The sequence below is a fragment of the Akebia trifoliata genome, chromosome 4, assembly GCF_017979445.1.
Source record: "Akebia trifoliata isolate Shusen 1 chromosome 4, ASM1797944v1, whole genome shotgun sequence".
Classification (NCBI taxonomy): Eukaryota; Viridiplantae; Streptophyta; class Magnoliopsida; order Ranunculales; family Lardizabalaceae; genus Akebia; species Akebia trifoliata.
The window spans coordinates 4,876,602-4,892,022 of record NC_141378.1 but is presented as its reverse complement, the minus strand read 5'-3'; the positions used below and the strand labels follow the sequence as shown (position 1 = coordinate 4,892,022).

The window sequence follows — 15,421 nt, the reverse complement described above, 5'->3', positions numbered from 1 at the left end:
TGCTTGCACTAACTTTTTCTTATAATGCTTCTATTAATTAAAAATTATATATAAGATATCAAATGAAGTTATTTATATTATGGGATGGGATAGTAAAACCAATTAAGTTTTATGAAATTGAATGTTGAACATTTAAAAAGTGGTATGTTAATAAATTAAGCATAATAGAGATAAAAACACTAAGATTGATGAGTGAAATGATCAGGAAAAATAAAATTAGAAAGAGATAAATTTGAAAAAAAATGACAGGATAACTCCAATAAATGAGAAATTAAGATAAAGTCAACTGAAATGATTTTAACATATTTAACGATGATCAATTTACAATCTCAATTAGACGAAATATTCAAGTGAATTAAAACATTGAAAGTAAATACAAAATCATTCTCAATAAGAAAGTTTACTTTCAAGAGAGTAAAATGGAGGAATAAAACTTTATTTATTTATTTATTTATTTATTATTATTATTATTATTATAAATAAGTGGCTAAAAAAACAAAATCAAAATCTTTGAATGAAAATAAATGAGATTGTCCCACAATATTAAACAGCGATTTCTTGAAAGGGTTCCATCAAATAATGTACCCATCTTCATCAAATAGTACTTTACATCGTTGCATCCATTAGATCAAAATCATTAAAGTTCTAAAGAACATTGAATTTGAAAGGCACTATGGATTATAAAACTCTCATTATTATAACATATAGAAGTATGGGCTGACTCGTGAGCCAGATAAAGCTTATCGGGGGTATCTGAAGGTTCTGACACGAGCGCGAGGTGCACACGTGAAACCTATAACACATTTGCTTGTTCGTTTCAGAGAAATGGGCTGGCATATGCTCTGTTCCGATCCAATTCAAAGAATCCCGACAACTCGACCGAAATCGGCTCTTTTGGATAATAATTTTTTGGATTTGGAAGACAGTCTAATCGGATACCCACTCTGTTTCAGTCTCGATTTATTTATTTGATCGATCCAATATAAATTTCAACGTCAACTAATCGAAAGGAAAAAAAAACGTTTTTTTTTTTTCTTTTTTGACAAACTCTAGACCCCTTCAAAGTTTCTTTTTTTTTTTTTTCGATTTGCAAACCCAGATTGGAGCTTTGGTTTTTGGGTTTTATAGATTGGGTCGGCGGTCAAAGGTCTCTTGAACCATACCTTCGAGTTTGTTCTGTGTGGTTTTATAGAGGTATGTTTGAAGAACCCAATTAATTTGTCTATTTTTTTTTATTAAAAAAAAAAACAGTTCTCTGCAACTGTTACATGGATCAAAAAGAGAGCTTGAGTTTGAGATTTTGAGATGTTCTTACAAATCTTTATATTGGGTTCTTGATGCCGTTGAAATTGGTGGAGCTTTCGGTTCTGTAAGTCTGGAAGTTTGGGTTAGAGTTGCAGTTGCTTTGTGTTGTATTGTTGAAAAAGGAGTTCTTTGATTTCCCAATTAGGCGACTTTAGTAATTAGAAGTTTAGTAGAGCTTTCAGTTTTTATCTATGAAACTAATTAGACTAGGATCATAGTTTTTTTACTCTCACACAGTGGTCTTTAATGAGTTTGGGTTTTAATATTTGCTGTTTTTGTTGAAAATGGCTTCTTAGAGTTTCTGTTTCTTTCTTTTTGGTTTCTATCTGATGGTTTTGATATTTTAGTGAAAGAGAAATTGGATTGACTAGAAACTCTCTAGTGTTTTAAACTGATTTGTGGTGCAATATTTGATTTTGGAGAGGGATTTATTGATCAAATAAGAAGAACTGATAGGAGTTGTGGATTTGTTGTCTTTTCTGTACTAGATTATATCAGGTTCTCTTGTTAGGTGAAAAATGTCTTCTTCTAGACCTACCCAAGCTTCTAGCAATACAAGCCGATCGAAACAAAGTGCTAGGATTATAGCTCAGACAACAGTGGATGCCAAGCTCCACGCCGAGTTCGAAGAGACGGGTAGTTCATTTGATTACACAAGATCAATATCTGCCACTAACACTATCCCAAGCAACCAACAACCTAGTACTGATAGAGTAACCACTGCAGCTTATCTCCATCAAATACAAAAGGGAAAGCTAATTCAGCCATTTGGGTGCTTGTTAGCTCTAGATGAAAAAACTTCTAAGGTCATTGCCTATAGTGAGAATGCCCCAGAGTTGCTAACCATGGTCAGCCATGCCGTTCCTAGCGTTGGAGAACACCCTGTCATCGGCATTGGCACTGATTTAAGAACAATCTTCACTTCTTCTAGTGCCTCTGCATTGCAAAAGGCCTTGGGTTTTGGAGAGGTTTCTCTGTTGAATCCTATTTTAGTCCATTGTAAAACTTCCGGGAAGCCTTTTTACGCAATTGTCCATAGGGTTACGGGTAGCTTGATCATTGATTTTGAACCTGTCAAGCCTTACGAAGTACCCATGAATGCTGCCGGGGCACTACAATCGTACAAGCTTGCTGCCAAGGCTATTGCACGATTGCAGTCCTTGCCCAATGCGAGCATGGATAGGTTGTGCGATACCGTGGTCCAAGAGGTTTTTGAGCTTACTGGCTATGATAGGGTGATGGCCTATAAGTTTCACGATGATGATCATGGGGAGGTTGTGTCTGAGATCACAAAGCCAGGCCTCGAACCCTATTTGGGTTTGCATTATCCAGCCACGGATATTCCTCAAGCTGCTCGATTCCTGTTTATGAAGAACAAGATCCGTATGATATGTGATTGTAATGCAACACACGTAAAGGTTTTCCAGGATGAGAAACTTCCCTTGGATCTGACCTTGTGTGGTTCGACACTACGGGCCCCACATAGCTGCCACTTACAATACATGGAAAACATGGGGTCCATTGCGTCTCTTGTTATGGCGGTGGTCATCAACGAAGGCGATGAGGAAGACAATGGCTCTGGATCTGCACAACCACAAAGGAGAAAGAGACTATGGGGACTTGTTGTATGTCATAATACGACGCCGAGGTTCGTTCCTTTCCCTCTTCGGTACGCTTGTGAATTTCTAATCCAAGTCTTTGCCATACACATCAATAAGGAGCTAGAATTAGAAAACCAAGTTCTTGAAAAGAACGTGCTACGTACCCAAACACTCTTGTGTGATATGCTGATGAGAAATGCACCTTTGGGTATAGTTTCACAAAGTCCTAATATCATGGATCTTGTTAAGTGCGACGGGGCTACTCTTTTATACAAAAACAAGATTTGGCGCCTTGGATTGTCTCCAAGTGAATTCCATATACGTGATATAGCCTCATGGCTCTATGAGTATCACATGGATTCCACAGGTTTGAGTACGGATAGCTTGCATGATGCGGGATTTCCCGGGGCTCTTTCACTTGGTGATGGAATATGTGGGATGGCGGCCGTTAGGATTACTTCGAAGGACATGATTTTCTGGTTTCGGTCTCATACCGCTGCAGAGGTTCGATGGGGTGGTGCAAAGCATGATCCTTGTGAGGAGGATGACGGGAGGAAAATGCACCCCAGGTCCTCATTCAAGGCATTTCTTGAGGTCGCTAAGACAAGGAGTTTGGCTTGGAAGGATTATGAGATGGATGCAATCCACTCATTGCAGCTTATTCTAAGGAATGCTTTCAAAGACGGTGATACTGCTGATTTGAACTCGTCTGTCATTCACTCTCGGCTTGACAACCTAAAGATTGAAGGGATGGAGGAATTGGAAGCAGTGACAAATGAGATGGTCCGATTAATCGAGACAGCCACGGTACCAATCTTGGCAGTTGATGCTGATGGGCTCATCAATGGGTGGAATACAAAAATTGCAGAGCTAACTGGTCTTCCTGTTGATCAAGTAATTGGCAAGCATTTTCACACACTTGTCGAAGATTCTTCGGTTAATACAGTCAAGAGGATGCTGACCTTGGCGCTGCAGGGTATGTCTTAGATTATGAATTTTCAAATCGCACACTTTATTTAGTTAATTTTTTTTTAATAGATTAATATATCCCTTTTATCATGTCTAGTTTCCCTTGTATATATAACATCACTTGGTCATTGGACAGATAATGGGGTGAGCTAGCATTGATTTCACTCGACACCATGTTCGCAAATGTTGGCTTATTCAACCATGCTACGGATAAAGGAATTCAATTTGCTATTTATGCTGTTTGTTTTCATCAATGTTTTTAGAGGCATGTGAGGCTTACACCTCGAGTCGTGCCTTGGGATGAGGGTCATTAAAATCGCCCTGAGACATGAGGTTGAAATATAAAAACACCCAAGGCTTAAACCTCAGACCAAAAGGCTCGCAAGAAGCATACACCTTACCATGAGACTCATGCCTTTTGGCTGAGGCTCACTTCTCACATTAATTTTTTAAAATTTTTTCCTCTTTTAAAATAATATATGTCTTCGTCTCTTCTTTTTCTTTTCTTTCTTCTTTACTTCTTTGTTTTACTAATCAAGCAAGATTTTATAAATGTTTTCTTTACTTCCATGTCTTTATTTTTGTTAGCATGCAACATAATTAGAATACTTAGAACTAAATTCGAATAGAAAATAGTTATATATGCAAAGAAATCATTGAGTTATTTTGATTTATAAACAATTTTTTATATATTTAGTATTATAAAGTGGAAGTTATTGTGAAAAATAATATTTGGTTTTATTTTTTCAATGAATATGAAATAGTTATTTCCTATATAAACTTTTAGAATTTGATTATAGTTTGGAGCCACTAGCGAACTGAGCGCCTTGCCTTGCGTCTTAACGTCAAAAACATTGGGTTGCATTAGTTTCATGTCATTCTTTTCTTGTATGTTATCTTCTTGATCAGGAAAAGAGGAGCAAAATGTCCAATTTGAGATGAGGACTCACGGTTCTCAGAAAGATAGCGGTCCTGTCAGCTTAGTTGTGAATGCTTGTGCAAGCAGGGACCTTCAAGAAAATGTTGTCGGGGTGTGTTTTGTTGCCCAAGATATGACTGGTCAGAAGACAGTCATGGACAAATTCACTCGAATCGAAGGAGATTACAAAGCAATTGTCCATAATCCAAGCCCACTAATACCCCCAATATTTGGTTTGGACGAATTTGGTTGGTGCTCCGAATGGAATCCAGCAATGGTCATGTTGTCTGGGTGGGACCGCAATGAAGTGATCGATAAGATGCTATTGGGAGAAGTTTTCGGGATCCATATGGCGTGCTGTCGTCTTAAGAATCAAGAGGCTTTTGTAAATCTCGGGATTGTACTTAATAATGCAATGATGAGTGAGGAGACCGAGAAGGTTTCTTTTGGTTTTTTCGGAAGGAATGGGAAATATGTCGATTGCTTGCTTTCTGTCAGTAAGAAAGTGAACGGTGAAGGTATGGTCACGGGCATCTTTTGTTTCTTGCAGCTTGCAAGTCAAGAGCTACAGCAAGCGCTTTATGTACAACGTTTATCGGAACAAACTGCTTTGAAGAGATTGAAGGCATTGTCTTATTTAAAACGGCAGATTAGAAATCCTCTTTCGGGGATTATATTTTCTCGGAAAATGATGGAGGGGACTGACTTGGATGAAGAACAGAAGCAGCTTTTGCATACTAGCTTGCAGTGCCAACGCCAGCTTAACAAGATTCTTGATGACACAGATCTAGAGAGCATCATGGAAGGGTATGATAATATTCTAATTGTTTAGTATTTGTTGCATTGTGTTATGCTAATGAACTTCCTTTTTTTTCTTTGAGGTTTTGAATTCTTGATGGAGATTAGTACCATACCATTTAGTGAGATATATTCGGCTTTTAGCCATCCAAGCAACTCATAGGCTGTTGCTAGGTTTTGTAAATTGGGTTTTGTTAACATGTGCCCTAAGGGCACACATTTAGGTGCATTAAATACACCTTGGAGATTGCATTTCCTACCAAAAATGCCCTTGTGGAATTTTTTTTACCAGAAATATCCTCAAATGCTTATTTCCTAGGCGTATTTAATGTACCTTAGCGTGTGACCTTAGGGCACATGTTAACAATACCCTTGTAAATTTTGCTGTTATTCATCCAAAAGAAAAGGGCATTGTTCCAAGTTGTCTAAATTATTGGCCATTACTTGGATGGACCATATCCCCAAAATCACATAGATTAGCTGAGTTGCTTAATTTTGGTTAGCAACTATAGCTATGGGTTGGGCTTAGACCCGGAGCTCAGTTGGTTTGACACATTGCAAAACAACTTTGAGGTCGTGGGTTCATGTCCACCTTATCCATAAATAAATAAAACTATAGCTATGGGCCTTTGTTCACAATTTAGATGATTTTTAATCGTCTAATTAAGGGGGTTTTGATGCTATGTCCATTCTAGACTGACCCAACTATTTGGATTAGTGGCATCTTAGTGGAGGCCTGTGTCACTTACTAAATTGTTTAAGGTTCTCCTTTATTTTTTCTACTTGTTTTATATAGTAATCTGATACCATTTCATTTCAATGGTTAACAGTTATTTGGACTTGGAAATGGTTGAGTTTACTTTGCAAGAACTGTTGGTTACGTCCATAAGCCAAGTAAAGATTAGGAGCGATGGAAAGGGTATTCAAATTATTAATGATTTATCGGAGGAGATCATGATGGAAAGACTCTATGGGGATAGTCTGAGGCTACAACAAATCCTGGCTGATTTCCTATTGGTTTCTGTTAACTTCACTCCAAACGGAGGCCAGCTTGGAATTGTGGCAAATTTGACCAAAGATAAGTTGGGTGATCGTGTTCATCTTGCTCATCTGGAGCTCAGGTAGTACTTCAGTTGCATACATCAGTGTTCCTACCACCATAGTAACAAAAAACTGCTTTTTTTTCCTTCAAAAAAAGCATTTTTACGTTTTAAACGTGTTTTTTTATGTTTTAAACACCTTCCAAAACAAATCATTTTTTTGTACACTGATGGTTGATTTCTATGGCCTTATGGTTGTAATTAGCTTCTATGTCTGACTCTCTCTCTCTCTCTCTGTGTATATATATATATATATATTACATTTTTCATAATTTTTAATATATATTTGTATTTTTCATATTTATCGATTCTTTCCCTTTTTTTCCGAAGTTGTTTTTTTGTCATTTTAAACCCGTATTCCGACTTGGTGACTATGCTCCCATCTATGCTTTTTAATCATTTTACAAGCTGTGACTTATGAATGATTTGTGGCTTCTGATTATAGTTTTTTTTTTTTATTATTATGAATAATTTCTTTTTTTTTATTATAGTTTCTTTTTTCTGATTATAGTTTCAAGCATTCTTAGTCTTTAGAATTTGTCTATATATTGAATTAGAAGAAATGGTCAATCGTTAACTATTTTTAATAACTGAATCAAATCTGATTATATCAATAGGTGGAGTTATGTGTGTGTGTTCAAGCATTATTAGTTGCCATACATTATCACCTACTTTTTGTGTAGTTTTATTGGCTCTATTTCTTGGTTTTAGGATAACACATTCAGGTGGTAGGATACCTGAAGAGTTGCTTAACGAGATGTTTGAAGGCAATGCCGATACATCCGAGGTTGGCATAAGCTTACTCGTCAGCAGGAAATTGTTGAGGCTCATGAATGGAGAAGTCCAGTATCTTAGAACAGCAGGAAAATCGTCTTTCATCATATCCGTTGAACTCGCCGCAGCTCACAAGTCCCAAGGCTTGAGCAGTTTCTCGAGGGAAATGGGTTCGGGATCGACTCAGCGAAGTTGAAGAGTAGCAAGTGTTGTATGTGTAATTGAGCAACACTTACGTACGTAGCAATCTTTGGTTGGTTTTGTTATGTAGTAGTACTGTTGTGTTGTTTTCAGTTGTAAATAAAATATTCCCCATGTAATTTAATTTCATCTTTTAACTGTTTGGTCTTGGTTCTCATTTTGGAGGAAATTGTGTTTTAACTTGAACTCTTTTAAGGATTCATGTTTTCATCCTCGGATGGGCTCTTGGAGAAAGACCAACTGTTTCGGCCTCCATAGCAGATGTCCTCTGTTGGTGGACTACGGAGGACAATTTAATCGCATAATTGTTTATATTCAAGAGTAGGTCCCTTAGTAAACATTATTTATAGACGACGTAGTTTTAGTTGACTTGATGGTGAAAAAGTCAACAAAATGAGAATTCGGAAGAGTTCGTTTGATGTTCAATGACTTTAGAGTAAGTAGAATTAAGACAAAGCGTACAAAGTGCAATTTTAGTTATGTCACGATAGGAAAAAAAAAATGATAGGTAGAAATTGATGGTCAAAAATTACTCCAACATGACCGATTTTGTTTTCTTGATAGTATTATCCATAAGTAAAAAAGAATTGGGGAGTATGTTGTCCATAAATTTAGAATTTGATGATTAAATAGTTTTGTTTTTGAAGTTATATGTGATCATCCATCCCAATTAAATTAAAAGAAAATTTCCATTAAACGAAAATAAGAACATTCGTCTTCAATGAAGATGAATATTTTGCAAACAAGAACTAAAATGTGCTGACAAGAAGGAATTCAAGTGTTCAAAATCCCAATAGCAGTGAATTCCTTGGGGCCACCCTCCAAGATCCAGTTGACCCTCGACTCAATCAGTTGCACATAGGACTTTGTGAGGGGGTTGTGTGTGATTGTGGGATTAGTCTCACTTGAAGGGTGGGGATAACAACGATTAGGGGGAAAAAAAAAATTAAAATGTGCATAAAAAATGAGTATGCTGAGATGGATGGGTGAAAGAAATCCAAAAAAAGATAAAATTTGAAAGTTGGTCAGTTGAAAATAATTTTGGAATGCAAACATAGCCTCATTATTACTTAACTGTTAGTAAATGAGTCGAAACGTTAAAACAACATGGTTCGATGGTGTAGTGGTTAGCACTCTGGACTTTGAATCCAGCGACCTGGGTTCGAATCCCGGTAGGACCTTAATTTTATTTATTGGCAAACACAACTACTTGTTAGGCTTTTGCCACGTGGTACAGCTCCACTCCCGCATATGTTTGAGGACGGATAAACGTGCTCAGCAGATTAAGCATTTATATAGTTTTTATTATTATTTTAATTTTTAAATTTCATCCCACTAATATCCATTGGCCTGTTCACAGAGTCTGCACAATCATCAATGTTTTGTCCGTCTTGCGTCATTGACTCGAATAAATACTCGGAGTAGCATTTTGTGTGCAAAGCCATTGGCTTTGGTCTAGTGTATGACTTGTATCTCGAGGAAGCATCTATGGTTTTTTTGCACACTTAATCATCAAGTAGTAGTGCTAATCAGACTGTTATTTCTAGGCAGCAATTTTTGTTTTTGTTTTTCTTTTTAAATAATGGGTTGGTGTCTACCCTCATGACAAGTTAATTTTCAAATATTAACTCGAAGGTTGTTCGTGTTTGTTTGCTTCTATTCTATCGCTACTTATTCTCGTGTTAAAACAGTAAAAAAGAAAAAAATTGATCGGTAAACAGTAAAATATTTTCTTTTACAAATTAATAACAACTATTTTTCAAGAAAGTAAATCATTTTATTCCAATTGTATTGTACCTTTGAATTATATGCTCCGCTCTTTTCATAGCCCTTATATTTCCACTCCAACAATACTCATAGTTACGTATTTTTTCGTCACCCACTTGTACTTAATAAATATTAATTGATATTATCAATATGAGTCCTATTAAACTTACTAAGTAAGGATTTCACTCTCACTAAGGGTCCTTGGGATCAACTTGTGGCATCCAAAAATATAATCCAATGTTTTAGGGTTGTAGAGGATAAAATTCTATGAACTTTGAAAAAAAATCTTGAAATAAAATTATTTTTCACCGTTGAATTTCAATATTTACTAAGTTAGATAGGAAAATGTTTCTCTATCAATATTTATCAATTACAATAAATAATTAGTGTTATTTAACATTTTGAAAGTTTAATTAATTGGGAGGTCTTGGATAAATTTTGCAATTTAATTTAAGAGTTATTAGAAATTCGGTAGTAATCCAATTAAAAAAACCTTGGATAAGGTTAAATTAAAAAAAAAAAATTACTTTTCAAATTTTTGTTTTTGGATCCAAATTTTTCATAGTTACTTAGAATGTCGTCATGTTGAATTGCTGAGGTGGTAATCCATTTAAGCAAAAGGCCCCTTAGTAAGGCTCAAATCCTTACTAAGATAGGTTAGATAGGAAAATGTTTCTCTATCAATATTTATCAATTACAATAAATAATTAGTGTTATTAAACATGTTGAAAGTTTAATTACTTGGGAGGTCTTGGATAAATTTTACAATTTAAATAATTTTTTATTTTTTTTACACTGTTACACCATTGTTGCCTCCTACCTGCTATAACTAGAGATATTTTATCACTGCCATAATTATAAAGAATAAAAATCTATAGTAACAAAAGTAATATAATATAAATAATAAAAAATGATAGTAACAAAAGTAAAATAAATCCTCGGGTAAATATAACAAGACCTTACGGGTAGAAATTACCAATCAACATTATTTAACTCTTTCATTGGATTCCGATTGTGTTTTATATTATATTTTCTCTTAATGAAATTGGAATGTAATACTAGATGTCCTTTAAAAACCATGTAATTGTTAATTGGTATGATTGAAGTTTTTTTTTTTTTTTTTTTTTTAAAATCATATAGCACGTCCGTAGAACCCAGTTACAACAACCATAAATCACCAATTTAGGTCAAGTTGGCTTTGCTTTGAATTATGATCATAAAATATTAGATCATCATATTCATAAAGTCAATTTATAATGGCTATAAACCACCGAATAGGAACCTTTTTTTTACTCATCATGGGTTGGAGTACATACTACACTAATGGCAACATTTTATGGGATTAGATGATGGGAAGAGGCAAACAGAAGATTATACCACAGAGTGTACTGAGCATACAACCTTGAAGAACACAAGAATAATCTTTAATTAGACACGATCCGCCATTTGATATTGCATGACCTAATGAGACGAACCCAAAAAGCCTTGATCATGATCAAAAATTTGTAAGACAGAAGTTTCCCAAAGTAGGAGACAACCACCCCATTTCGAAAACAAAACAGGACCAGATAAGTTAATAATTGAGTGAATCAACAAGGCTCAACCAACTTGTTCCCAAGTGCAATTTTTCAATTGCCTCACTTTCGAAAGCTGAATCCAAATCAAGGTAAACATGAACAATGAATCCCAGTTCAGAAGTCCAAAATTTTGTTGAAAATTTCTCAAAATAAATAAATATCCAAATCAATCCATGAGGTTCAGCAGCAAACATAACCTCACCTACCTAATATTTAGGCTTTCTCAGTAAAAGAAACCAAGGACTTTACCCCCAACATTCTTTCTCCTGGCCTCCTCATGGTCCATGATTCCGGCGGATGTTGTCAGCACAATATAACCAAACTGCGTACATTTACACGTCATAAGTCAAATTGTTATAATCATATATTAGATAGTTTTGTAAATTTACTCAGGATCATATCCACAATAGTCCATTCCAAATATCTACAGGAAGAGTTTGGTCTTATCAACAAATTGAACAGATGAGACCGCCCTAACTTTTTGAAATTCAACAAATAGGATGTGGATTTGGAAAATTGATGGCTAGGATTTGAAAATCAGGTCTACTTTACCATAGCGTATCTCAAAACCAAGACCTTCCGTGATATGACACGGGTATTCATTCTAAAGTGAATGAAAATATTTATTTTATAATGCTAACCTGTCTAGAGGGGAGCAACCTTGCAGTCCATGGCTCAATTTCCTTGACACCAACATCAAAACGAGGGCTTATAACCCCACATTTGTTCAATCTCCCATTCAGTTCAACCACTATCTTACCAGATCTATGATCATCAACGTACTCAAACTCTCCAATATAACCTGTAAAGAAGGATGAGATTGGAAAATGAAATTTATAAATAATAATAATAATAAGATCACCCAAAAACACCAAGAGAAATTAGGCAAGGCTAACCAACCATGCTTTTGCATGACCAGGAGGAACTTGATGATCACTTTCGACGATGGCCTGATCATGACTTGCCTCTTTCCCCGCTTCTCAGCATTATACATGCTCTTAAGAGCATCATTCAACACACTGATTCTTACCATCTTTACTACTAAATAGAAGCTGCAATAAGCAACAGAAATCATCCTTCAATAGTGTGAAATAACTAAAATGAACTCCTTGGACAAGAAAAGTGCAGTTCCCTAAAGATATTTTCCCATGTCAAGTGTAAGAGTAGTTCTTTATCGGTAGAGAAACATAATTCTTCAAAAAAATTGAATTTTACTTCAACACTTAACAATATAAAAAATTTATAATAAAAACCTGAGACACCAGATCATATCCAACATCAATTAGGAAATAACAGACGTTGAACTTCGAAGACATGAACCAAAGATCCTGTGATTGAGCATTCATTTTAGAACAGGGTTTTAGAAACCAGAATAAATCGGTGGTCCAACCAGATTTTGTAATAAAATTAGTTCAGTTAGTGAATCGCCAATTTTTGTGAATGTTACCTTTTGATGAAAATAAATGAAGAAAAATTTAGGAATGAAGTATAAATATCTCTAATTTTTAATAAATGTAAATCAGTTCAACCAAATTGAAAAAATTCCAGTCAAATCCTGGGTTCAAAAGCGCATAGGTGAAGAATACATCACCAAACCCATTTTCTATTTCTAATGGAACTACTTTAACCCTCTAACAAACCATCGACTCCACCTGCGTCGGTGCAGACTGGTCTAACTATGACAGGAACACTGTGTGGGAGTTCCAAAGACAATATAGATTAAAAAAGAGGAATCCAATGACATGGTGATCTATTTGGAGTGTCTGTTTTTCTGTTGCTCTATAAGCAAAGAAAAGAAATGGTATGTCAAACTGTACAAAAGTAAACCATAACTCAGAAAAACCTAAATATCAGGTGAAGGGTCTCATTAAACAATCACTTCCATCCTAATCATAAATATATATTTTTTAAAGGTAATGATGTGTAAACTTGTTCTAGAGTTATCCATAACTAAGAGAGAAAAAAAAAATGAAATGAAGTGTCTATTGAAACAACCATCTCTCTAACCTTAAATTAATTAGAGGAAAAGAAAGAATGATCTGCAAAAATTCTATAAGAGTATACATTTAAAAAAAAAAACAACAAAGATCAAATATAAATCTGTGAAATAACCAAAGCCTTTCTAATCATAAATCTGTAACATCTACCTAGACATTAGTTGCAGTAAGCAATCATGCCTACTCCTAAATTTAAACCTACGAGGTTCAGGAATCGAACAAATGGCTAGCAATCAAGAATAGAGTTAAAATGTTCGCCTTGTCCTTTCAAATAATCACATCATCAAAATATACAATATACAATATTTCTGCTCTAATTTATACAGGAATGGATTGAATCTTGTCTTACCGTAAAAGAGAGTAGAAGCAATGAACGAATTATGTTCGACCTAACATATAAAAGACATTCACAAATACCATGACCAATAAAGTGGAAGGTGTACATGACTAATTATACATGACAAAGATAGAGTCCATGATGTCAGATGAAAATGTTGGAATTCCCCCTTATTGAGAAAGACGTCTAGAACTAATCAACGAAATACAGTCACAATGGCTGTTCTTTATCCTTTCAAAGAGAAACCAAACCATCACATTTACAAAAACCATAACAAAATGAAATTTAAAAGAACAAGAAAATACTAAGGAAATTTTTTGGAGCAAAAGAGAATCTATAACTCTTATTTGACTTAAAATGGATTCCTAATATTTAGCTATGAATTGGGAACAAATATTGAGGTACAACCATACAGCAGCCTAAATTTGTTGACACTTGCTACAACAACCACCCTTTCTATCTTCAATTATTAGCTACTAAAACAAAAAACCGAATCTCCACCAACCAAGATGAAACGTTTAAACTTCTATTGTGAGAAAATTACAAACTTTAGCCATCTCGTATCCTTACAAACAGATTCATGTATGCTGATCTTCCAAAAAAACGATTTCTATACTTGAGCTAAAACGTTGAACAATGTGATCGAAATCCATAAATAAATAGATAAGATAACAGAGATGCAAACCAAACAAATTGAAGAAAAATAACTGAAACAGCCATCGAAACCCTAAATTTAGAAGCTGTGGCAGATCTGGATGAATGAAAAAATCAAGATGAACTATTTAGAACACCTAAACTTCTTTAGATAGAAAATTATAAACTCTAGCTATCTCGCGTCCTTGTAAACAGATTCACGTATACTAGATCTACAAAAAAAAAAAATCGATTTTCTATACTTCAGCAAAAACGGTGAACAATGTGATCGATATCCATAAACAAACAGATCAGCTAACAGGTATGCAAACCAAACAACAATTGAAGAAAAAGAAGGATTAAAACAGAATCGAAACCCTAGATTTTGAAGCTGTGGCAAATCTGGATGAATTAAAAAAAAAAAAAAAACGCCATAAAGGACGATTCAAACAAGAAACATGCAACAGTAGAAAAGATAAACCTTGAAAGATCAAGTATGGAAAAGAAATCTAAGAGAAATAGCAGACCTTGAGAGGAGCGATCAAGAAGACGGCCTCAACACGACTCGCTCTGTCGAGATTCAGGAAAAGAGAAACGAGAGAAGCGCGAAGCGGCCTTTAATACTATCTCTTAATCACAAAAACTGCATTGGAGGGAAGAATAAACCCTAATTTGGGAGCATGGAGTTTTGGTAGGCTCTGATGCAAGCGAATACTTCCACATGTTAATGGGTCGGATCAGACTCGATATCCGATCCATTCAGACTTTCATAACTTTGAGTCTGGACCTGGATCGAGGGTTTGGATTCTGATATAGATCCGATCCGAAAAGATTCTGACCCAATATCTAATCGGATCAGTTCTGGATCAACCATGTCTTGATACCATTCGACCTGTTCAACAAAATGTGTTAACAGTATCTAATTTATATTTAATATGTGGGGTTTATTGGTTTTAAAACATGCAAGCTCTGCACATGAAATTGGCTTATATTCTGTTCAAGAAACAAACCCATTGGCTACTATAAAACAATCCTTGAAGGAGACAAAAGGAAATCCACAACCAACCTTTGAAATGGGCCCTAATAATGGACGAGGTCAACATAAAAGTTGGATAAATGTTCAAAATCGTGGGTACATGTACCATTTGAAAAAATAACTAAAAGTTGGAAGAAAATTTAGAAATTTTAGATATAGGAAGTGTTCCAAGTTTAGGAAACTGGGAGACTGGGGGCTTCCAGTTTAAAAGGTTTCTTTAAGAATTTTTTTTTTTTTTTTTGTTGTCATTTTAATACTTCTTTCTAAAATAATAAGAAAGTAGGGACATTGAGTTTTGATATTTATTTAGAGAACTGCTATTGGCATCCCAACTCTTACTTATTACACCCTAATTTCTCAAATTATTTATCACACCCTACTTAAAGATTAATTCATACTATTCAAAT

General features: G+C 35.0%; 2 protein-coding genes and 1 non-coding gene across 6 annotated transcripts; 2 read left to right on the top strand and 1 right to left on the bottom strand.

Annotated features, from left to right (window-relative positions):
• The first annotated feature begins 700 nt into the window (after positions 1-700).
• PHYA (phytochrome A) lies at positions 701-7,824 on the top strand. Of its 2 annotated transcripts, XM_086438671.1 has the most exons (5): positions 701-1,194; positions 1,794-3,882; positions 4,785-5,601; positions 6,423-6,713; positions 7,404-7,824. In XM_086438671.1, exons 2-5 carry the CDS (start codon positions 1,824-1,826, stop codon positions 7,660-7,662), a joined length of 3,426 nt encoding a protein of 1,141 aa, XP_086294797.1. In that variant the 5' UTR covers positions 701-1,194; positions 1,794-1,823; the 3' UTR covers positions 7,663-7,824. The 2 variants fall into 2 exon arrangements, with proteins under 2 accessions (XP_086294797.1, XP_086294796.1); XM_086438670.1 differs by lacking the exon at positions 701-1,194 and having other exon boundaries at positions 1,201-3,882.
• A 952-nt stretch (positions 7,825-8,776) lies between these two features.
• TRNAQ-UUG (transfer RNA glutamine (anticodon UUG)) lies at positions 8,777-8,848 on the top strand. Its single transcript has one exon. It is a non-coding gene; the product is annotated as a tRNA-Gln (tRNA).
• Positions 8,849-10,684: 1,836 nt separating this feature from the next.
• LOC147403180 (small ribosomal subunit protein uS8) lies at positions 10,685-14,662 on the bottom strand. Of its 3 annotated transcripts, none has more exons than XM_086438669.1 (5): positions 14,506-14,662; positions 11,912-12,063; positions 11,653-11,813; positions 11,218-11,333; positions 10,685-10,895 (listed from the first exon to the last, which is right to left on the bottom strand). In XM_086438669.1, exons 2-4 carry the CDS (start codon positions 12,042-12,044, stop codon positions 11,235-11,237), a joined length of 393 nt encoding a protein of 130 aa, XP_086294795.1. In that variant the 5' UTR covers positions 12,045-12,063; positions 14,506-14,662; the 3' UTR covers positions 10,685-10,895; positions 11,218-11,234. The 3 variants fall into 3 exon arrangements, with proteins under 3 accessions (XP_086294795.1, XP_086294794.1, XP_086294793.1); XM_086438668.1 differs by lacking the exon at positions 10,685-10,895 and adding an exon at positions 11,043-11,084; XM_086438667.1 differs by lacking the exon at positions 10,685-10,895 and having other exon boundaries at positions 11,043-11,333.
• Positions 14,663-15,421: the final 759 nt, after the last annotated feature.

Coding starts and splice junctions, on each gene's coding strand:
- LOC147403180 (XM_086438669.1), bottom strand. CDS start 12,044: ATGGTAAGAATCAGTGTGTTGAATGATGCTCTTAAGAGCATGTATAAT. Junction 11,814..11,911: donor CCTGGTCATGCAAAAGCATG/GTTGGTTAGCCT, acceptor CCTTCTTTACAG/GTTATATTGGAGAGTTTGAG. Junction 11,334..11,652: donor GGTTGCTCCCCTCTAGACAG/GTTAGCATTATA, acceptor AAATGTACGCAG/TTTGGTTATATTGTGCTGAC.
- PHYA (XM_086438671.1), top strand. CDS start 1,824: ATGTCTTCTTCTAGACCTACCCAAGCTTCTAGCAATACAAGCCGATCG. Junction 5,602..6,422: donor CTAGAGAGCATCATGGAAGG/GTATGATAATAT, acceptor AATGGTTAACAG/TTATTTGGACTTGGAAATGG. Junction 6,714..7,403: donor CTTGCTCATCTGGAGCTCAG/GTAGTACTTCAG, acceptor TCTTGGTTTTAG/GATAACACATTCAGGTGGTA.